The 24,687-nt window shown below is 41.4% G+C and overlaps 1 protein-coding gene across 2 annotated transcripts in view; it reads left to right on the top strand.

Annotated features, from left to right (window-relative positions):
- SULT4A1 (sulfotransferase family 4A member 1) overlaps nt 1–24,419 on the top strand; it is a 34,397-nt gene extending 9,978 nt beyond the window's left edge. The window contains exons 2-7 of one of the 2 annotated variants that reach the window (XM_076343935.1): nt 11,168–11,298; nt 12,721–12,801; nt 12,924–13,050; nt 16,386–16,480; nt 18,002–18,140; nt 22,729–24,419. In XM_076343935.1, the coding sequence (XP_076200050.1) occupies nt 11,168–11,298; nt 12,721–12,801; nt 12,924–13,050; nt 16,386–16,480; nt 18,002–18,140; nt 22,729–22,841 (686 nt within the window). In that variant the 3' untranslated portion in view covers nt 22,842–24,419. Of the gene's footprint in view, nt 1–11,167; nt 11,299–12,720; nt 12,802–12,923; nt 13,051–16,385; nt 16,481–18,001; nt 18,141–20,967; nt 21,540–22,728 lie in introns of those variants that run through there. The other variant, XM_076343945.1, reaches the window with a different exon arrangement.
- The last annotated feature ends 268 nt before the right edge of the window (nt 24,420–24,687 follow it).

Below are 24,687 nucleotides of genomic sequence, written 5' to 3'. Positions count from 1 at the left end.
CACAGCAAAGGGTATGAGAACTACCTCAACACAAGTTTCTAATATGGATGCCCTATTGCGTCCTGCCTTCTGATCCTGTTTCAATCAGCAGAGCTCACTACGAGGCTCTGCATTTAGCCACAGACCATATTATGACTCTGTGGAACAGAACACAGAAAGTGATATAGTTGTCCTAGAAATCAGCGGCGCTGAGGGTAACTATGCACTTCTCTTCAACATAATGAAGTCCTTGAGAGTGATTTTAAAAAAACAGTGACTTGTCATTACAGCAACGTTCTTTTCTGCATTGTTATCCTTGGTAGAGTATTGTCACCTGTATGAAAATGAAGGGAAATTAGACACGGTGGGGGGACTTTCTGTTGGAGATTAAGTGAGCTCCTGCTGGGGTAGTGTACAATGCGGTTTAGGCATGTTTTTGATATAAGCTCTAAAACGTTGGGAGAATAGGACTGCGAGAGGAAGCGTGAGGGCAGGATACAACTGAGGTAAGATTGGGGTAAGGGCGTGTACCTTCTTATGTATGCTCCAGAGAGGAGGTGAGATTTGAAAATTTGCTAATACACCTTTTGCCCATCACTGCGAGGAGGTACCATTGTTAGCTTACACAGCCAAAGTTTGCCAGATAATTTTCGGATGTTTGAGACAGAATCTGCCCTGTAGCATATATTAGCCAATAAAAGTACTCTTCCCTGTGAATTATTGTCCTGTTGGCCAACCCTTTGGTATGACTGCATGATCCTACGTGCTTGCACTATTGTCATGAAAGGCATGGCATCTCTGAATTGGATCATGAGGATGTCCATCAAAGGGAGGAGCCTGGGGAAATAAGGTAACAACTGAATGTACTTTAGACCTGGTCAACCTTGAATAAGTGTAGGAAGGGTAAAAAGGGATGTCATTCTGTCAGATACTTGGTAAGGGAGCAAGCAGGCTTATCTGTTATTTTTGTGTTCCTGACATAGAGTCATAGAATCGTTTATGTTGGAAAAGACCTTTAAGATCATCAAGTCCAACCATTAACCTAGCACTGCCAAGTCCACCACTAAACCATGTCCCTAAGCACCACGTCTACACCTCTTTTAAATACCTCCAGGGATGGTGACCCAACCACTTCCCTGGGCAGCCTGTTCCAGTGCTTGACAACCCTTTCGGTGAAGAAATTTTTCCTCATGTCCAATCTAAACCTCCCCTGGTGCAACTTGAGGCCGTTTCTTCTTGTCCTGTCGCTAGTTACTTGGGAGAAGAGACCGACACCCACCTCACTACAACCTCCTTTCAGGTAGTTGTAGAGTGTGATGAGGTCTCCCCTCAGCCTCCTTTTCTCCAGGCTAAACAACCCCAGTTCCCGCAGCTGCTCCTCATCAGACCTGTGCTCTAGACCCTTCACCAGCCTCGTTGCCCTTCTCTGGACATGCTCCAGCACCTCAACATCCTTCTTGTAGTGAGGGGCCCAAAACTGAACACAGTAGTTGAGGTGCGGCCTCACCAGGGCCGAGTACAGGGGCACGATCACTTCCCTACTCCTGCTGGCCACACTATTTCTGATACAGGCCAGGATGCCATTGGCCTTCTTGGCCGCCTGGGCACACTGCCAGCTCACGTTCAGCCAGCTGTCGACCAGCACCCCCAGGTCCTTTTCTGCCAGGCAGCTTTCCAGCCACTCTTCCCCAAGCCTGTAGCATTGCATGGGGTTGTTGTGGCCGAAGTGCAGGACCTGGCACTTGGCCTTGTTGAACCTCATACAGTTGGCCTCGGCCCATCGATCCAGCCTGTCCAGGTCCCTCTGCAGAGCCTTCCTACCCTCGAGCAGATCAACGCTCCCGCCCAACTTGGTGTCGTCTGCAAACTGACTGAGGGTGCACTTGATCCCCTCGTCCAGATCATTGATAAAGATGTTAAACAGAACTGGCCCCAAAACTGAGCCCTGGGGAACACCACTTGTGACCAGCCAACAACTGGATGTAACTCCATTCATCACAACTCTTTGGGCCTGGCCATCCAGACAGTTTTTCACCCAGCGAAGAGTACGCCTGTCCAAGCCATGAGCATCCAGTTTCTCCAGGAGAATGCTGTGGGAAATGGTGTCAAAGGTTTTACTAATGTCTAGGTAGACAACATCCACAGCCTTTCCCTCATCCACTAAGCAGGTCACCTTGTCATAGAAGGAGATCAGGTTAGTCAAGCAGGACCTGCCTTTCATAAATCCATGCTGACTGGGCGTGATCACCTGGTTGTCCTGTACATGCTGCATGATGGCACTCAAGATGATCTGCTCCATAACCTTCCCTGATACCGAGGTCAGGCTGACAGGCCTGTAGTTCCCCGGATCCTTCTTCCAGCCCTTCTTGTAGATGGGTGTCACATCTGCTAACTTCCAGTCGACTGGGACCTCCCCGGTTAGCCAGGACTGCTCATAAATGATTGAAAGTGGCTTGGTGAACACTTCCTCAAGCTCCCTCAGTACCCTTGGGTGGATCCCACCTGGCCCCATAGACTTGTGTGTGTCTAAGTGGTGTAGCAGGTCGCTAACCATTTTCCCTTGGATTTTGGGGGCTTCATTCTGCTCCCTGTCTCCCCGTCCCTGTCTTGCAGCTCAGGGGGCTGGGTACCCGGAGAACGACTGGTCTTACTATTAAAGACTGAGGCAAAGAAGGCATTAAGTACCTCAGCCTTTTCCTCATCCTTTGTCACTATGTTTCCCCCCACATCCAGTAAAGGATGGATGTTCTCCTTAGCCTTCCTTTTGTTGTTAATATATTTATAGAAACATTTTTTATTGTCTTTTATGGCAGTAGCCAGATTAAGTTCTAGTTGGGCTTTGGCCTTTCTAATTTTCTCCCTGCATAACCTCACAACATCCTTGTAGTCCTCCTGAGTTGCCTGACCCTTCTTCCAAAGGTCATAAATTCTCCTTTTTTCCCTGAGTTCCAGACAAAGCTCTCTCTTCAGCCAGGCTGGTTGTCTTTGCCGCCGGCTATTCTTTCAGCACAGGGGGATGGCCTGCTCCTGCGCCTTTAAGATTTCCTTCTTGAAGAGTGCCAGCTTTCCTGGACTCCTTTGCCCTTCAGGACTGTCTCCCAAGGGACTCTGTCAACCAGTCTCCTAAACAGGCCAAAGTCTGCCCTCCAGAAGTCCAAGGTAGCAGTTCTGATGACCCCCTCCTTACTTCTCCAAGAATCGAAAACTCTATCATTTCGTGATCGCTATGCCCAAGACAGCCTCCAACCGTCACATCACCCACAAGTCCTCTGTTCACAAACAACAGGTCCAGCAGGGCGCCTTCCCTAGTTGGCTCACTCACCAGCTGCGTCAGGAAGTTATCCTCCACACACTCCAGGAACCTCCTAGACTGTTTCCTCTCTGCTGTACTGTATTTCCAGCAGACATCTGGTAAGTTGAAGTCCCCCATGAGAACAAGGGCTAGCCATTGTGAGACTTCTTCCAGCTGCTTATAGAATATTTCGTCTGCCTCTTCATCCTGGTTGGGTGGTCTGTAACAGACTCCTACCGTGATATCTGCCTTGTTGGCCTTCCCCCTGATTCTTACCCATAAACATTCAACCCTATCACCACCATCATTAAGCTCTAGACAATCAAAACACTCCCTAACGTACAGGGCTACCCCACCGCCTCTCCTTCCTTGCCTGTCCCTTCTGAAGAGTCTATAGCCATCCATTGCAGCACTCCAATCATGAGAGTCATCCCACCATGTTTCCGTGATGGCAACTATATCCTAGTTTTCCTGCTGCACAATGGCTTCCAGCTCCTCCTGTTTGTTGCCGATGCTGCGTGCATTGGTGTAGATGCACTTCAGTTGGGCTATTGATCCTGCCACCTTTTTGGGGGGAGAAACCCTAATTTCTACATGACCATTCTCAGGCACTTCCGTGGTTTCCAACACATCCATCACCCTTGCATCTTTGCTGCCGCATGGATTTCCATCCCCTACCTCCACTGAGATGACAGACCAAAGGACCTCGCTAGCACACCATCCCTCGAACATTGGCGTGCCACCCCCAGGCTGTCACGTGAGCTACGGGCTGCTGGCGGCTCTTTGCTCCCCCTGAGGTTCCCCCGGTTCGGGAAACCCTCCTGTGCACCACGCTAGGGCATGCCGCTGCCGATCATGCCGGCACCGGAGCTGCTCACCTCGGTGACATGTTATACTTTTTTTTTTCTTTTTGTTTTAGCATGACAGGTGTTAGGCTCTCTTATACCACTGGAGCACGTTTGGCAAGTAGAAACTGAAAGAGAAATAATCTAAGGGTATGGGTAGATGTCCTCTTTTAAAAGCATCTGCGCTAGTGCAGGATGTTAGTGTCCTTAGCCTGCTGTTTGTAATTTCTCTTAAAGAACCACTGCAGAGTATTTTGTGTGAATGCATTCTAGTTTGTCCCAGGCAAAATTTGCTAGGTGAGTCAATGCTAAAAATAGAAACTCCTTAAGCTAATTTTGCTGATTTAATTTTAAGTGAATTGGAGTAACTTCACACAAACTGCTCCATTGGTGATGACATCTGGTGCAGACATGATGAGCATCCATAGACATGGACATATTTTACCAGCCCAGCTAAAGCTTAAAGAGAAGAGTAAAATACTTTTCCCTTTGAATATCTGATACTAAGAAATATCAGCTACCAACCGATATCAGCTGTCAGTGAAGGACTTGTAACAAAACCTGGGACACCTAGATATGATGAAATCATGGATGTGGAGACAAGCATGAAGACAGAAATCATGACTCATCAATCAGAAGGCAAATAAAGACAAACCAGTGTCCTGTTACCATTTTTAATTCCTAGATTTTGAGCAATCTGTGGACCTGACTCAGTTCTTAGGGCTGTTAGTATATGACTTACCCAGTCCTTGCTGCAGTGCGAGGATGTTCTGGCTTATTAAGAGGGATAGAAAAGAAATATTTTTTGCCCCAGCTGTCCTCAACGAGGCCTTTGCCTTGTGGACCCCTGCCTGCTGGGACAGATTGGGGTAGCCGCAGGTTAGATGCAATGGTTAGGGAGTATGTGACTCTTGAGCTATTTTTCTTCTGGTTTTATAGTCTAAAGTAGGCAACATAGACAATCCAGTTATCTGCTTCACCATGGCTACACTAGTAAACATAACTGTGACAGAGGCTCTGACAGGCTGTCATCCATGCTACTTCCTTGCTAGCAGTTCCCTGACAGTTTTGCTCTCCCCCCGACAGCGTGCTCCCCAGCGTGGTGTGGGAAATAGCTGGAGCCAGGGACTGTTCCCAGGAAGCTACGGATGAAGCTGCTTTGCTTTGAGAAATTGATCTCTGTGGATGTGGGTTCGGCTGTCCCACACGTCTTTCCAGAGAACAGGCCCTGGTGTGTTTTATTTACCAGTGTTGCTCCAGCATTAGGATCCAGCATGCTCAAAAGTGTCAGTAGGCCTTTTTCTCCGAGCTGCTTCTGTTGGTGTTAGGTGTGAAACATACTGCATCGCCTGCCTTGCAGTATGGAAGTGGAGGTGCCTCAACAGTTGGTACCTGGTCTGAGATGCACTGTGGTTGATTCTGCACTTTTCATCCTGTCCTCTACTGAGTAGTTAGTGTGCTAATATAAGGGAGAATTAGGACTCAGGCCATTTTTTAAAAATAGTACTAATACATTAGCTGAAAATAACACTGTTTTGTAACCAGTTTATTAAAACAGTGCTTTATGATACTGTGTTATACATAATAGCAGTAATTCTATGGATAATACATGTGTGTAAACACTACAGTGACAGCTTTTTTACCAAATAGAAAGTACATTTTAGTCCTAAATAAAATACGGTTTTCACAGTTTGCTGTTTATAGCCTCTGGTGAAACACATTTGAAACACAGGTCAGACCTAATGGACTGTTGCAGTTTAAGCCGGCAGGCAGCTAAACACCACACAGCCGTTTGCTCACTCCCCTCCACCCCTGCAGTGGGATGGGGGAGAGAATCGGGGGGTGGGGGGGGAAGTAAAATTCATGGGTTGAGATAAAGACAGTTTAATAGGACAGAAAAGGAAGGGAAAATAATAATAATAATAATAATAATAATAATAATAATAATAATAATAATGATAAAAGAATATACAAAATAAGTGATGCACAATGCAATTGCTCACCACATCCTGAGCAGTGGTTGCCGCCCCCCGGCCAACTCCCCCCAGTTTATGTACTGAGCATGACGTCACACGGTATGGAATGTCCCTTTGGCCAGTTTGGGTCAGCTGTCCTGGCTGTGCCCCCTCCCAGCTTCTTGTGCACCTCCAGCCTTCTCAGTTGGTAGAGCATGGGAAGCTGAAAAGTCCTTGACTAGTGTAAGCACTGCTCAGCAACAACTAAAACATCGGTGTGTTATCAATGTTATTCTCATCCTAAATCCAAAACACAGCACTGTACCAGCTACTAGGAAGGAAATTAACTCTATCCCAGCTGAAACCAAGACATGGACCCATTTCTGTGTTCTCTGATGTAAGTCCAGTGAAAGACAAGCAGAATTTAGCCTATGTTTTAAAAGCCAGTAGCTGCAGGAGAAAAATAAACTGATTAATAAGTCTAAAAAGCCAAGACCCTGCCCTCTGAATGTTACTGGAAATCATGCAGTTAGCACTTGTTTTAAATCTGATCTTATTTAAGGTCTTGCCATCAGTTTCAGAAGATCTGGATTCAGATTCGTCATGTTCCACAGACTCCCTTGGCTGGTCACTATTGAACTTAGGGGCATTTAGGCCATGTAAAAGGGGCATTAATCTTACAGGATGAGTATTCAGTCTTTTCTGAAAATCGGGCCCTCTAATACAGATTTAATTGGGCAGTCAAAAATATTGGCAATATAACATCACAATTTAACCCTTTATTTTGAATCCTGAGTCTCATCTAGGAACAGAAGAATTGGAAAATATGGTATCAAGGTGTATGCATTATTTTTATTATTAAAACCCTAACTGATAATGAAAATCCCTATTCTTAAGCCAGTTGGAATTCCAAGATGTAGGAGAATTAGAACGTATAGACCTCAAGAGGAGATATTTTTATGGTTTGGAAATTGTTTCCTTCTAATGGAAAAATCTAATTTTCCCTCCACTATTGTAGGGTGAAGATGAATCTGTCATACTTACCTGCATGATACTGAAATTGGTGAAAGGGGAATGAGCTTGCAGGCAATTAGATGAACTATGTGGAGAACCACTTTACAGCATTTGCTAGGCCAATCTGACAGCTTTAGCAGCCCTCATTTTTTAATGAGCACTTACATCTACCGATGTTATAAAAAAATTATGAGTCATAATGGGTCCGTTGCACTGTATTAGCTAAAATTTGATCAAGCATTGGTAGATCAAAGTGCAACTAATTGGGAGTGCTAGAAGACTGTTAATACTAACATTAGTATTTCTTTATTTTTCCATGTGGTTTCCAAACAAGGGGTGAATAAAAGGAGTATACCAAAGACCTTTGCATCCTTGAGCTGCAGGTTTTTCCCATGTTAACTGATACAGAGGGGAGAAAGTTGAAATAAACTACATTAGAAACCATGTAGGGAAGCAAAATTTCACAGGAAATTTTATGTCTTTATATCTGCCATTTCACTTTGAACAAATCTGTGAGGTTCAGTGGCTGCATGGGAGTGTGCCAGTGGCCAGAAATAGTGAGAGGAGCTAGAGAACAGCTGCACTAAAGAATATTTCTCCCTCCTACAAAGACTAAATTTGATGTCAAAAGGCATCTGATGAATAGAAACAGAAAGGAGTAGCTGTGGCGTTTCATAGTTTTGGCTATCTTGCGATGCTGTCTGGTTGCTGCTGCAGCAGTTACGCTTACTGATAAGCAGAGGCAGTATGGCAATGAACTGACTTTGCTATTGTTGCTGAGGCATTGACCATGAAAAAGGGTACAAATGAAGAGTTCCCATTCATCACAGGGGCTGCTGTAGGGGTGATAGGATTCTTAATGAGTCCTGATTTCTGAGCATTGTCAGGCATCACGGAAAAGGACAGTGCAGCCCAGCTAGTACACTTTCAAACTGCTGTGACTTGGGCTGCTTTTGTACATGCTCTGATGCAGAGTAGAAATGCAGGTTCACAGATAATTTAAAAGGCTCTCCTAAAAACCTGCAAATTCTGGCAGTAGCTTATCAATGCTACTCTTTCCAGATATTTCCCATCTCTTTCCAGATATTGTGTGATAAACTGGAACAGTTTTCTCCTGAGGCGTTGTATTGACATAACAGAAGAGCTTGTCAGGGAAGAGCATTTCTCAGGTACAGTGCACTGAAGTTCCTCAGATGCTGACTGGCTCCATTTTAGTTGGAACTGGATAAACATAAATGAATTCCATATCTGTTTTGGCATTATGACCTTGGAGGTAGCAGGGCCAGCAGTCTTCCTCCAGGATGAAATGTGGATCTGCCGCAGCTGGAAGAAGGAAGGGTAGAATTGCTGGGTACTTAAGAATGTTGAATCTGGTGCCTCATGCCTAAAGGCTGACAGATTAATCTTGTTCGTCAGTGACTGTTTACTCTTTCTGTACCATCCCAAATGAGGCGTGCACATACATGTGCATGCATTCAGCAACACAAGGAGAAAATGATGGAAAATACTAGAGATACACAAGATCCATTGATTGTCTCCAAGAAAAACCTTGGCTTCATATGCATGCATGCTAGCTTTTCCACTTAGTGACCTAATCCTTTAATTTCACTTAAAAAGTGAGGTGTAGGGAGGAGAAATTCTAACCTGCTGGATGGCCAGAAGCCAGACGTCTAAACTGTCAGCTTGCAATCCTCCCCTTTGTAGAAGAGATATTGCAGAAATACTGTTTGCTGTGTGAATAGGAATAGGATGCCAGAATATGTGCAGCACTACATACATAACTACAGTAATTTGTGTATGTGCATGCTAATAATTAGCACTGAGGTTCACAGATTTAAAGCACTGTTTTAAAGAACCTGTACTTGATGGGGATTTTTAATTTTCTGCCTTGAGTACCTGCCACGCGCCCAGCATTACTCTTTCAATGAATCACTGTTTTTGATGGAAGCACATTTAGATGAAGACTTTCTGAGCTTCCAAAGGCCCACTTCCTTCTGAATCAGAACCCTTTTTCCCCGTGCCTCCTATGTTAATATGTTAGTTCCTAACTCTGCAGTGCTCCATGGATCTGCTAGCAATCAAGCCAAGTCTAGTGCATGGCCACGGGTCTGAGCAGAACTAGGTAAGGCCACGGGGGCTGTGCTCCCTGGCCCTCACCTCCTACTTATCTGGTGGACTTTGTGCAGAGCTGGTAGGGAACATGCTGCTCTCCTGAAGTTTCAGCATAGTTCTGCCTCAACTCTGCGACCCTTCTGTATGCAGAGGCACAATGGAGATCGCTTCTTTTTGCCTAGAGAGCAGCTGAGTAACGAAAAATTAGGAAGTCCTGGTGGTGGTGTTTATCCCCATGCAGTTATTCCTTTTCCTTTCATGGAACAAGGTTGCTGTAATAGCATTTTTCTTTGCAGGCGGAATTGGAAATACAGAAATAAATTATGGAGAACCAGGGTGTCTCCTGTCAGAATAAATATTTAATGAGAAACAAGGGTTGTGCTCATTCAGAGTCACAAGGACTGATACTGAAGTACCATATGTACGTTAATTTTAATGTATAAAATACATGCTTGGACTTAAAAATGCAGACTGAACAGCCTTAAGGGCAAGTGTGTATTAAGTCTGTGACAACTGTCTCTGTGAGTGATGGTAATGTAAAAGTTTCTTTTTTTCCAAACCATTTTAATTTACCCACCAATCACTCAGGACAGAGGAATCTTATGCCCGAAGTACTTACTCTCCAGAGCAATTCTTGGAGACATGTTCTTTCACGTTGTATCCAGACTGTGTTCACTCTAACCAGCCTCTAAAGTACATCAGCTTTTTCTAACTCTTCCTAGCTCAGATTAAAAAAATCTGAATGATACACTGGTTTTCTTAGTATTAGAACAACATACAGAATTTGTGCAAAACGTGTCTGTGAGTGTGTACAGTCATGCTAGTTAACATGAGTTAACTGGTGACTGTTACAAGTTACTTGCAACTTACAAGTTATTTTCAAGTTAAAACGGGAATGAAAGGCATGATCTCAGAGTTTGCAGCTCATCTTTCCAAGGACATGGGATGTTGAGGTGGGCTTGGGCTTTGTAAAGAGTTCCGGAACAATTACTTGTTCCTTTAGGCAACACGAGAGAGAGAATAAATCCCGGTCCTATTTTCCTTACGGCTCACAACTCTTAAATAATTGGTCGATCTATCACAGTATCCAGGATGTCCCATGCCCGTGTCACTTGTCATCTAAACTGTGGGGTCCCTTCCCTGCTAGCTCACTTTGATCTCTCCTCATTCTGTTCCTCCATCTCACCAAAAGCCTGTGCCTTTCTCTTCATAAGCCTCTGCCAAATATCTCTGAACCTTTGTTTACCTGTTTTGAGGGTTTCCTACTTGCCTGAAGGTAAAGTAATTTGAAATAATTCCCTGTTCAAACTTCTATTTGGAATACCGATTAATTTTCCAAAGTGCAGTCATTAAGGCTATAATATCTAATGGTTGTTTTGTATATGTCCTCAGACTGGAGAGAGATACGTAATTGGGGCCTCTAAAGTGTATGACTAACTCACTATGCATTGATGCATTCAGTGGTTTATCCAGTCCATAACATGGAGGTATAAATAGACTCTCAAGTCGTTGCATAACAGTAGAATTGCCTACAATTTAGAATAGAGGACACTGGCAGTCTCCCAGTACAGCCGCTAATGCATTTTGTGAACTTGGATGATCTCTGCCTCATTTTTTTAATTTCTAAAATGGAAATAGTAGTATTTGTCTAGCTAACATGCACAGTGGAAAAACTTTTTTTAAAATGCTTTCCAATTCACAGGTAAAATGATTGGGAGACAGAAACATATTTAAATTATTACTGAAGAAAAATCTCAGGTCTTTTACATGAAAGGAGATCTTCATGCGTTTAAAATAAAACCAAGGGAGCAGACATACTACATTAAAACAGTAGTTACAGACTTAGCTCACAGCAGACTGTTAAGGACAAAAGTTACCATTATTTCTATGTCTAGGTCTCCCTTCATATTCTTCTGTTCAGATAAGAACTGTAATACAATCTGTTCTCTTTCATTGTTTGGTTTATGCAGGCACAGGCTTGCTGCAGGAAGTGGTATATCTAGTGAGTCAGGGAGCTGATCCAGATGAGATTGGACTAATGAATATAGATGAACAACTTCCAGTCCTAGAGTACCCTCAGCCTGGTCTGGACATCATCAAGGTACAATTTATTGTAAAGAAAGTCTTTCAGCATTTGGGTATCTTTTTCCTCGGTTCCATATTTATCACTTCGTTTCATCCTGTGTCCTTGTCCTTTTCATCACTGGACTTGCTCAGTTTGTTGGAATGACTCAGAGTATTATTAGGTTATTTTAAAATTGCTTTTATTAAGCTTTATTATACTCTGTTTAATGCTTTAGATGTTTCTCCGTGTCCTAAATATCTTGGCAGTGGGTTTTCTGATTAAAAGTTCCAGGCCTCTCTTGCTTATGTAAACAGAAGCTGCCCAAATGGGGCAAATTTGCTTTGAGCCCTTCCCTGAACTTGCGAAAGAGGAACTACAAATACAGAGATCTATGGATCTGTAGATCCACTGCTCTGAATTTACACATCTAAATCCTTAGAGACCCAGGATCTGTGGATCTACGGACTCTGTAGGTGTAGTTTGAGGATTTTGGAATATTCTGCATGAAATGACTTCCACACTATTAAAAACACTCAGAGACTAGCGGCGTGGCATATGAGTGTGATCTTGTCATTGCTGTAACTACTTCTGATATAGGCATATCTTGTAAGGCAAAATACTGGGCTCCATCCTATAACAGCTACAGTGCTTGTTGAATTGAGCTAGCTAAGGCTGGCACAGATAGATTTGAGCTGCTTCTGGTCAATGACAACTGCAGCATCAGCCTACTTTAGGCTGAGAGTATTCAGGGATCAGAGGTTGCTTTTCTTTTTCATCTGTGTCCAATGAGACCTCAGTGCTACCTTGATTCAAATAAGCGGTGGCAATAGTGAGAGGTTTAGTTTGAGATTACACATTGTTACCTATTCTATGTGCTAGCAACTTGATCCAGTATGGATTTATGCAGTTTTTAACTAGTGGAAGATCATTTGTGTTATAAGACAATTTTGTCTCAAATTATAGAAAAATACTCTGTTTGAAAGATGTTCACACACTCAGATAGACCTTTGGATTGTCTGGGCCTAATTCTGAGCATAAAATAAGTTGCAAGAGTAAAATTTTGAAGTGAAGAAGTTAGGGGTAGGGTTTTCAGAGCTTCTGATCTATTTCAAGGAATTTTAGTGGAAGCATCACTGGAAACAAAGTTAGTTTGATACTAAGAATCTTCAACTATTACACTCTCTTCCTGAGAAGGTCCTACAAATGGAAGTACTTTGAAAACAAAAGGGGAAAAAAAAACAACAAAAATCCCCAACACATTATCCAGACTTTTGATATTTAAAAACAGATGTAACTCCCTGACGTAATTTCTAGACCCAGACCCCTATTAATTTCAGAAGTGAATTTGTGAATGTGACTCAGTATAGTAAAGGGCTTCAAGTATGACAGTTCAGGACAGCTCAGGATGTGCCAAAAACTAATGCACAATAAGAAATGTTTCTGTCTGCTTTATTTTAGGAACTGACATCTCCTCGCCTCATAAAAAGCCACCTACCATACCGGTTTTTGCCTTCGGACCTCCATAATGGCAATTCAAAGGTAAAAATGAAATGAAATCATGTTTGTTTAACTATATTGGCAGCAGTTGTTTAAGTGCTTTGGGAAACGGGGTGGGGAAAAAGCTTTCAATAAGACGATTTTTTTCCCCCCTCCCGTCATAGGTAATATACATGGCTCGCAACCCCAAAGACCTGGTGGTGTCTTATTACCAGTTTCACCGCTCCCTAAGGACCATGAGCTACAGAGGAACGTTTCAAGAGTTCTGCAGAAGGTTTATGAATGACAAGTGTAAGGAGCTGTTCTCTCTGCACACGCTGTTACACATTTATTTTCATCTCTGCATTCCTTCTGCGAGTACAGAAATGAACTGGATAAAGGTGCATTTGTTTTGCATATACAGCAAGGAGGTTGCTACAGATAGTGCTGCGTGGACTTAGATTTGTCCATGAAAACTATGGCCATGCCTTGTAAATAATTGCCTTACAATATTTGACCCCATGGGCTCAGCAGTGTTCCACTTAGCTCAGGCAAAACTCTGGTCTAGTCTTCTAAAATTCAGTTTGCAAGGTACCAGGTACCTTGTGAAAAGTGGTAAATACTCCCAGCATCATCTGATTTCAGTTGTACCTCACTGTTAGCTACTTCTCAGGAGCCTTTCTGGTCCTCAAGGGCTTTTTTTTCCTGGTAATTCCTTTAATATTTTTATTTCATCCGAAAACTCAAGGTTTGTCCCTCGCAAGATACCTGTTGACACACAAAAATCTCTAGTTTGCATGAGACTGATCTAGAGTACATCAGTAAGTTGAAGTGAGCCCCTGTTGCCGGCTGCTACTGTCAGAAAAATACACCTCTAATGAGAATACAGTAACCTGCTTTACAACTCATCAGCTGCTCACTCAGTAATTCCTTTGAGCGGGGGCTGTTTCATGACACACCCACCCACTGTGTTCCCACTCAGGCTGCGCTGCCTTAAGTAGCCCTATTACACTAGCTCAGTAAACTTACAGGGAGGACAAGCCCTACATTCTCACATAACTGGCTGCCACTTGGCTTTTTGCCATTGGCTTGCCACGCTTTCTAGCTAGGAAGAGAAAAATTTTTTACTGCCTTCTATTTCTCTACAAAATCTTCTCTATGATACCTTAACGTGCCACTAAGAATTCACCAGGTACCTTGTGCTCTGAGAGCAGGATCTCCTCTAGATCCAGTGCAGCAAACTTTCCTTCAACCTGGAATTTGGAGGAGTTGATGCTAAAGGAGCTGTATAATACTAAAGGGAAGAAAAAAAGTAAAAGCCTACCAGTGGAGGTTATTTAACAGGCCTTAAAAACCTTTGCTACTTTCTCCTGCAAGTTTGTGTAGGGAAGGTAAATTCTCTCCTTCTGTTCTAGCCCACCTTCAGCTTTTTCTTTTGCATTCCCTGAGAATGGGATGTTTGTCTGTAGCCTGCGATCAGGAACTTCTAGACTGGAGACATAAGAAAGACACATTAGAAGGTCTTCTAAGATAGAAGGAAGGTTCTGTAGTCTTTGTCATATAAGTATCCCAAGAGTTATTTATATCTTCGTCTTGTAGCAGCTAGCTGATTTATCACAACCTCCCAGAGTCAGTAAAACATTACAGCATTTTCTGGGTCCATAATTGTACAAATGGAGTGTTTTGTAATACAGTAAATTTAGCATTTAGCTAAATGTTTGCATCTCGTGGAAGCAATGCAGCAGGAAAAAAACCTTCGCAAGAAGTCCAAGTACTGCTAGAGGGAGAAGCACTGAGTCCAAATGACACAATCCCACTCTTTTTACCCCCCCTTATACCTGACCATCTTGAAACAAATTCAGTGCATGTTAGCTCTATTGTTTGAGAGCATACAGTTGGATAGGGATTAGTCTTGAATGTGCTAATTCTTTGGCATTATCCTCTAAAGCTTAAGGGATTTTCTTACATAAAGCATAGGTAAACTCTGCTAACATAATCTTAATGGATTCTTGCCCTGCACCATTAAGAGCAGCTAGGAACACTTTTTGCTTGACTGATGTGGTAGTTTCATGTGTGAATTTCTTTAGGGGTGTATGGAATGGAAATAACAAAAATAGAATTTTTCCAATACCTTTATAAAAATTGAAAATGAGTCAGCTGATTCAAATAACTTTCCTATGAAACTGACCTCTTTGTCCATTGAAAATGTTCCAGTTAACAAAATTAAACAATTCTTTTTCAAAGGGAAAAGGTGGCTTCAAAATACAAAACTAAAAAGTTTCATAATTTTCTATAGCTGCTTTGCTGAAAAGATAAAATTGACCAAAAAAATATTGGGAAAGAATGTGAAAAACTGCTCACCATATTTGCTTAACTCCTGCCTTGATTACCTGAAGTACTTTGGGGGAACTTATCACGGGTAGCAAAAAGAAATACGCAGAATGCATTTCTCTTTGGGTTGTCTTTCTGGTAATATTGGCAGCAAAAGATATTCTCTAGATAATAAATACCAGTGTCTGAACCTCTGCTAGACACACATAAATTGACTGAAATCAGTGGAAGTGTGGACTTTATCAGAGAAGTGAAAAACAAAGGAGGAAAGTTTTGGGGGGAGGGTTGAGACTTCCAGTAACCGCTGCATCAGCAGCGTTGGGAGCGCAGGCCCTCCCAGCGCAGCACCTCAGCTTCTCTTCAAGTCCTAAAGCCCACGCAGCAGACACGGGGAACTGAAGACAAGCTGCTGGTGGCATGCAGGAGGTAGGAGGCATAAGCTTTTCATCATTGGCAACCCTGCACGCTGGGCCAGCTCACAACTTGTGATAAATGGGCAGTACCCCATCACATCACTCTAAGCTTTCGGGAGCACTCAACGCCTCATGGGCATCTGGTTGTAGTCTGGATTTATTGTGTAATTGAGGTAACTGATAACAGTGTAAGTGAAGCTGTGTTCTGGCCTATCTACAGAAGTTGCGTGGAAGTGTTCAGAAAATAACAATAGAAGAGAATAGGTCTTAGATTTTAGCGGGGGGGCAAGAGATGTAATGATAAATAGAATATTCTGTCAGTACATCCTATGTTTTTGGGAATGACCGTGAAGCATTTTTATAGGTCTGTTTCCTCAATACTTGTTTAATTAAGAAAGGACAGTGGTTGTTAGCAATTCTTTGTCCGTAATAGAGGATGCTCTATGGAACATCCCGTGAATGCTGTATCTAGCTTCTAAGTGAAGGAAGCTGCAGTGTGATACATTCTTGTGTGATGCAGGAATTCACACAAATTGGAGCCACTGGAAATTTGCCTTCTGCAAAGCTATCTGTGTAATTTTCATTTTGGCTCAATTTCCGTTCAATAGTCAGGCGTTATTAATACTGAGCTCCAAGAGGTCCGTCATGAAATACGGTGGCTTTTCAGTTGAACATTTTATCTTTATGGTAAGTTAGTTCTTTTGAATATTCCAAGCTGATAAAAAAACTCTTTTTTAATTAAGTTCCTTGCTGTGCATGACAATGGGTCAAAACCAGACACTGTTCTCCTGGGGCTACAAACCACTCCAGTTAATTTGTTTTTCTCCTTTTGTTTTCCTTTTTGAAAAGGGCTTAGTAACAAAAGTGTTCATTTTCCTCATGCCAATCATAATGTCTTTCTAGTAGGATATGGTTCGTGGTTTGAACACGTGCAAGAGTTTTGGGAACATCACATGGATGCCAATGTACTTTTTCTCAAGTATGAAGATATGCATAAGGTAGGTTAGATGTAGCAAAAAGGCTTGCTAATTACATTTAGCATCGTAATGTTTAAAATACATAAAGTACAAAATTTGCTTCTTATGTCCATATTTGGGCTCCCTAATGTCTGATACCATTTTTAAAGCATGGGCATTCGATAGCTTCTATGGGCTTTCAGCACTTTCATAAACCTAGTAATTTACTCAGGAATCTGCCTGCATCCACAGGCACTAAACTACTCACAGAGAAGGCAGAGATGGGTAACTGTTCAGTGCTTGCTACACTCAGCCCTGGGCATTCATTTGAAAGAAATGTCTTGCTGTGTGTGCTGTATCAATGAGAAAAAAAAGTGTATCATCATCATCAGTGTTTTGCCCTATATATTTGGCATTTATTCTGATTATTTGGTTGTTCTTACTGTCTTCTGTGAAACAATGTTGAAAACAATTGGGGATGATTGTGTAGCATAAGGTGAACATAATTATTGGGTCCTTAAAGTACACTGGCTAGTAATTCCACTTCGTTTTTAATCAGAAATTTAGTGGAAATACTACATAGAACATTAGTTTCCATTTCCTATTGCAATAATGTATTTTTGAGAATTAATGAAAATACTTCAAAATGTTTATTTGACTGGAAAATTAATGCAAACATAGGAAACACCCAGTTCCTATCTCTAAACCTACAAAAATGCAAAATCAGGGTAGAACTCAATAAAGCTGAGTAAATTATAATTTCAGCTTTACGGAGCCTTCTGATGGAGTGGGATGCTAAAAGAAGATGTAATACAATCAATCAGAATAATTAAAAAAGTTTAGTAGAAGTTATTTCAAACCCATGGTTTTGAATAATGATATATTCCTAGCTGTGCTCACTGATGGATGCTGCCAAAAGCTGGTGGCCTCACAGTGTCTTTCTGCTTCCGGATAAACGTTGCTGTTTTGCCCTTGCAATTCCAGAAGTCTCACTCGTACTGAGGAACCCTGGAGTTCTGGATACGTAAATGAAGGACTGCTTATTCTCAGAGGCCACCTCACTAGATCCTTTCCATCTACATGAATGCAGTCCCAGAAGCTAACAATGAAGGAAGGGCTGTTCTAACATTTGTAGTAATTTATTTTACCAAGATCAAAATCAAAGTAACTTTTAATTCCTCCAAAATACAGTCGTATTCCAAAGTGATCCGTTAAGGGTGTGATGTTGTCTGAAGTGGGAAGCATCACAGTTACTTTGCAGTTCCCCGTTCTAATATTTGAAGAGGCGAGCTTACATGACCGCGTTCTCTGCCGACTTGTCTTACCCTAATAACTTGGAATGTGTTTATTTTCAGCAAATTGGAAGGGGGCAAAATTTTGAGAGTGGTGTTTCTACAACTTCTGCATTTGTATTTTTCACACTCATCAGGATATAACTTACTTTGAAATATTTAAATATTTGTTTTGAAATATTTAATAATTAATTTAAATTTAATATTTATTTTGAAATATTTAAAAATATAAAAATATATTAAAAGTATATTTTTAAATACTCTCTTACAGGACCTAGCAACAATGGTGGAGCAACTGGTGAGGTTCTTAGGAGTTTCTTATGACAAAGCACAGTTGGAATCCATGGTGGAACACTGCCATCAACTCATTGATCAGTGCTGTAATGCAGAAGCGCTTCCCGTTGGCAGGGGTATGTTTAAAACCCACAGTGAAACTCTTATTGTGGAAGTTGCAAGAAGCAACTGACAACTTCGTAACCTCCAGGATGTGTTAAGATGTTGGCAAAATATTGCTATGTAAATGATGGGAGGAAACTGACTGTTGGTGCAATTTTGGGGTTTGTTTGTTTTGAAATAAAGTTAGGTAGAATTGACTAAAAAGGATGGAAACGTCCAAGATCAACAGTGTGTATTCAACACCACGCAAACTGCTCTGTTAGTCTTTGGCTTACTTCAACGGATTGAGCTATTCATGGTGAGAAGGCTGCACTGCTCCTTCTGACCTTTGGCCTGTCAAAGCCCACACAATTTCATACAGTTTGTCCTGGCCTAAGCCCTTGTGTTTAAGTATATCAGATTTTCTAGAATAGCAGATGATACTAATTTGAAGGCATCAAATAACAAGGAGCTGTAAGTTTTCCTTACGAGCTTTTTCTTTTCCTTGTCTACCTCAGCTGTTTAAAATGTGTTTAGCTTCCAGATGTTTATGCTGGTGAGGTCTTTCTCTAGGAACCTGAAGTGCCCTTTAAACTGCTGATACATCTGTTCTTTGATAATGCCAAGAAATCAAGTTCTTTCTCAGTCTTCCTTCTGATAAGCGTAAGAGTGACCTCAGTAAGTCTCCCTCAAACTATTTTCTGTAGGCTGCTTTACAGCACTTAACAGTCCTTTTTAAAAATGAGGGCATAAGATCAAAAAGGAGAATTTCTGTCAGCCTCACAAATGCCTTATCCAGACATAAAATCACTTTATCCACTGATTTAATCCAGTTTTAACTGGAACTTTCTCTCCCCATCTCCCTTGTTTGTGCATCCATGGCCACATCAGCACTTTTTCCTACAGCATCATACATGAAGCATGTGTCGTTTATCGTGACCACAAAGTCTTTTCAGAGGAACTAGTTTGCGGGTTCTTGCCCCTTACTCAGGGAGCATGACCTGAATACGTTATCCTTAGGTTTCTGCGTAGGAGCCCTTTCCACACCACCTCTCTCAGCCAACCTTCTTGTTATCTGCAGATTTTATCAGCTGTAATTTTTATAATTATTTTCAAATCTCTGATAAAAATACTGAATATTGTCAGTCCTTCTTGAATACTAATTTTGAGTTAGCCAGTTGTTTATTCATTTATCATGCATTTTGGTGACTTTATATAGTTCTATTAAAAAACACTAAAATCACATGCCTTACAAAAGTCTATTGTATCTTTGCATTCACCTTTAATCAAACTGTAATCTTACCAACACTCAGTCGCGTTTGTTTTGAGAGCAAGTTTGCTTTCCCATGAAAGCAGGTTCACTGGTATTCTACCTTTGCGTCTTTCTTGGCAGAGCCGTATACCGGTTTTCCATTACTCAGCTCAGGCTATCGTCAGAGTAACTGACCCAGGATAACTTGTCCCGTTTGTATGTTGGCACAAACATTTCAGAATGTCATACTTGGATAAAAGCCATTGCTCACACCTCCTTGCTTTTATCTGTGACTTTGCACACCTGGTATGGAAAGGCTTTTAGTGCGTTATGTAGGGGCCATACACTCCAGTTATTACAGTAGGACTGGAAACCAGATTCCTGTGGGCAGTTCTCTGTCGTAACTGTGATATGGCACCTCTTTTTGCCCCAGTTCACTTATGTTATGGTAAATGATGACTTCTTGACATAAATATCTCAAGTTTGCTGGCTTGAGGTAAAATTCCGGTGAAGACAAAGGAGTTCGTAGTTTCACTGAAAGACCTAATATATTCCCTATAGTTTCTGGTAGAGTCTCCACTGAATGGTGTGTTTTCCTGCTTTTAGTTACCTTGCTTTCAACTCCCATCCTACCCTCCCCTTACTACTTCAAACTGAAAATTCGGCATGTAATACAACATGCATCTTGTGTGAGAACAACAGACCATCTCATTTGCAGTAGGATTTTACGGCATGTTGCCTAACTGATTACCAACCCGCTTCTCTGCTATGAAGACAAGATCGCAAAATAATGAGTCTGGTAAGACATCCTGAGGGCCTTGATTAAAGTGTTCTATGTCAGCGCAAGATTTTACAAACAACAGAGCCATGTTCTCCTCCGTTGACTTGCATGAAGTAACACAAAACCCTAGGTTTGTTTCTAACCTCCACGATCTGGAGATCTGTGGAGCAGCAGCACTGCTACACGCCATGCACAGCCCAAATCCCCCCTCCTTGTCCAGTGAAAGCCAGCAAGGCAGTTGTGAAAGAAAGGTGATTTCTCTTGTAATACAAGAGGAATGAGAACAGAGCTGCTGGTGAGACCTTCCACAGGCAGAAAGGTCAACCACTGTCTCTGCTGGCCAGTTCATCTCCATCGAGATAAACGGGGCGATGCCCATGCTCTTGCTGCATGCACCGTTCTGTACGTGGTGTTAGTGTTCATTGCTCTGCAGTGGAGCCCACAAACCCCCAGTCAAGGGTCAGAGCCTCTTATTTATACCATCTACAGATCTTTCAAAAAGAAGCCTCCATTTTGTAATAGAGAAGGAAGGGAGCTACAGCAGTTAATGTATTATTTTGTCATTTGTTCACTCTGTGCTTTTTATTAAAAATATCTTTATTTTGAATTTCTTTTGTTCGCTGTCTGCGGCTTTTACAGTATTTTGTTACTTCAGAATGCAGCATCATTAACAGTGCTTTGTTCCTTCTCTGTTCGTTTCTGTGACAAAGAATGGTGGCGATAACATGACAGCTTATTGTAATTTGTTTCAAATATTTTTAATTTGTCATTAGTTACATTTACTTTATTATTTTGCTTTATTTTAGTTCTTCATTTTTTTTTCTTTTAGCACATTGATCTTTACTCTGAAGATAACCCTGAGCTGCTGTGAAAGCAGAACAATGATTAGATATGTTACTTATATTTGACTCTTATCACATCATAATTTACACAGTTGCATGATTCAAATCATAAACCAGGTGGGTGACTTTTTGACAAGCTATCAATTCATATGGTAAAAAAAAAAGATGTTACAAATAATCCACTCTGTATGTCCTTTGTAAAACTTGTCATTTGTCCATACATGTTGTTAGGGAGATTCAGAAATTAAAGACTTATCTTCCCCAAGCAGAGGAAGAAACTGTTTTATTATCATTATTGAAAGGCAAATACAGGCTTTTATGTTTCATGCTGTACTTTACGCAATTATAGTTGCCGGGGCAAAACTGAAATCGGTATCAGATGTTTATGATTGCAAGCGTTTTCTTAAGGGTTTTTTTGATGCAGGAGAAATTTGGTGAAAACAATAAATGATGCATTTTCAGTCAGTTTCAGGTTCTTTTGATCTTTGGATCCTGAAAACAAACCAGAACACTGTCATACCTTCAGGAGTTACAGGAAAATCCTGATTTCATAAAACGGCCCTTGCCACACATACTACACCATCACGTTAATATGTAATTTGTAGATGTTTCAGACAGTTTTGTCTTTGGACTCAATTATAGAGTTGCTGCGTAAAAGCAATGGTAATTAAATTAAATGGGTATTCTTCTTATGCATCAAGTGCATAATTAAGCTCCCTGCATGTAGTTTTGTTCTTGCTGTTATGATTAAGCTCTCTGGTTGCAGAGTCCCAATTCTTTCATTTATTCCAGTTGAACAAGCCTGGATTTTGTCTTTATTTATATCCAATATAAATGAGAAGAGAATTGGGCCTCTCAGTCTGGTTACTCCATGGGGCTTATTCACCAACAAGTAAGCCTGACTGACTTTGAGTTAAATAAATTTTGGACTGCGGTGAAACAGTGCAGCCTTTGACTGGTGGGTTCAGCAGTGTCATCAGGTTATGTTACTAGTTGGGTTCAGTAGAGTAGAAGAATACTCCATACAAGGAAAAAGCGTTCAGTGTCCATATTGCATCCACCAAAAGCTTCCTATTCCTCATGTACAAAATTAAAATTTAAATGGCACAAACTGGGTGCATGGCACTTGTTCTCTTCTGTAGATATAATCTAGGCACTCGTATTTAACAAATCTCTCCATATTGAGAAATGTAAATTCATCTGTTGAACTTAATCTTTAAACATAAAATAATAGAAATTAGTAATGATAATGTTACAGCAATCATCAGAATTCAATAATCAGTTTAATACTCCGCATTCCATGTACCTTTTGGATAGTTCTCTAACCAGCGTGTGCTGAAGGCACAGTAATTTTGAAATTCATTGTTGTTAGCTGTTGGAATTATTAAACAGCCATAGTTTGCACTGAAACCAGAAACCCACTTTTAAATGAGTACCCAAACCAAAATCTGTATTCATTTCTGATTAAGGCTAGAGCAAAATCTCACAAAAATCTGGATTCTTCCTGTATAATACTCACCTGGTGCCGATGACAAGGTGTACGGTACTTATTTTAAGGCTTTGCAAGGGTTGTAGCAGGGGAACTGGGTAAGACAATGAACAGCCTTAGGTCTCACTGAGCTTTCAGTGAAAGCTGAGACTGATTAGCATCTCACAGATGATACTTGGTGCCCTGCACAAGTAGACTGTAGATACTTGGTGTCCTGTTATGTCCGCTCTCTGACTTGTGTTCCTTCTCTGTGTTTCAGGACGAGTTGGGCTATGGAAAGACATCTTCACTGTTTCAATGAATGAGAAATTTGATTTAGTTTATAAACAGAAGATGGGAAAATGTGACCTCACATTTGATTTTTATTTATAAAAAATGCATGCATATGATATCCAAATATAGCTAGAAGTGCTTTATGCATTCATTTATTACCTGCTGGACAAACTACTGCAGCTATTATGTGTAACAAGATTTAAAGAAAGAAAAACAATCTAAGTAAATCATATCAGATACAATTATCTTTGATCCTAAACAGCTGTTTATCTTCTAGTATTTTAATCCTTTGTCCACATGCAAGAACTTCCTAGACAATACTAGAATACTCAGCTGTTATGGAATGTATTATATACGTATAAGGTATGTATCATATATGCAACTAGAATGTACACCTTTTCAGCCCCACATTGATTATTTAATGTGTTTTATAAAAGCTTTTCACTAGAACCTAAATAAACGTCCGTAAACCAAATAAAAAATTATTTCAGAGGGAAACAAGTAACAGGCCAAAACTGTATGCTAGAATGATCTCAGGGGTTAATCGTCACATTTATTTTTATAGCAGGTATATCAAGTATAAACAAATCCCATTCCAAAATAGTAACTGATCAAAGTGGGGTTCACATTGGGTTCTGCACACCCTTATCTGTATAGTTTGCGTAGGTTCTGTGCACTGGCATACTCTGCAAGACAGGCCTTGTTATGAAATACAGCTGTGATTGTCACTCTAATCCCAAAACCCACCCATGCTTTCATGGATGACAGCACACAGCTGTCTTCCTGATGGGTGAAGTTCAGCTCTCCATGCCGAAGGTCAGCAAACAGAAGCTTCTTAAGCCCCCAACGCTAATGCAGTCCCTCAAAATGGGGATTAAAAGCAAGGCATCTGGTGCAGGGTCTTTCTTGAGGAACCAGAGTCTCTGACCCGTATCACTTTCCTGTGTAGATGTGAATTTCACCCATTAGATACAGTAAGAGAAGATAAGGTGCTGGATATCCTCTAGTTCCACTAAACGTTAAGGGCGCTCAGCACTGTTTACGGTTTGTGCTACTGGACTCCACCAGACCTAAGTGGAAGACGAATATACATGCCAGTGTAAGCAGGCAGAGGAAATGGCAGCACTGAAGGAAGAGAGTTTAAAAATACGCCACCAGGTGGGAGTATTGCACAAACATTCGTGCAGAATACAGTTTCAGTAATTGTTAGCCATGACTGGTCTGGATTATAATCAGGATTCAAGTTTATTTCTGTATCTTTTTTTATTCTCAACGACAGGTACACAAACAGCCTGAAGCAGGCTACTATCACTATAAAACTCTCCAGAATAATTTTATTGTTCTGTTAGGTATTGACATCTATGCTTTTTAGGTTCTCGGCTGCAGGAGGCCCATTTTTGCTAGTCAAATATTCAGGCTCATCAAAAGCCGTGAGGAAGGACTAGCAGATTTTTAGTGTTTCAGTTCTGTTGGGAAACTAACTGTCAGTTCAGCAACTGACAAGTGGTGTAGCATGATGTGGCTTGACAGCACTTTTCCTTGTATATTTGTGAGTGAAAATGCTTTCAGTGAAATTTTATTTCTATTTTTATATTTTTAGTACTGTATGAATATTAAGCACTACACATTATACTTCTGTGCTTGCTTGCTTATTGAATAAAAGATGTGTTCCATGCATTGTGGTTTGCTCATTTTCTAGACCTCCTACTCAGGCCAGGTAGTCTTCGTACAAGACGGAGATCCTCTCCCCTACCCACACCTCCTAACTTAAGACAGAAGAACCACAGAAAGATGGCATCAACTCAAACCACCATCTGACCCAATGAGCTGTCTCTGCCCACGGCCCGTAACGAATGCCTGGGCAAGAGTACAAGAGAGAGCACGGGACTCTGTGGGCATCTTTGTGTTGAATAGCCCTCCACAGGGTTTTCTTCCCCTCACACTG

The sequence above is a fragment of the Aptenodytes patagonicus genome, chromosome 1 (genome assembly GCF_965638725.1).
Source record: "Aptenodytes patagonicus chromosome 1, bAptPat1.pri.cur, whole genome shotgun sequence".
Taxonomy (NCBI): Eukaryota; Metazoa; Chordata; class Aves; order Sphenisciformes; family Spheniscidae; genus Aptenodytes; species Aptenodytes patagonicus.
The sequence above is the reverse complement of the archived record's forward strand: the minus strand, read 5'-3'. Positions and strand labels throughout refer to the sequence as shown.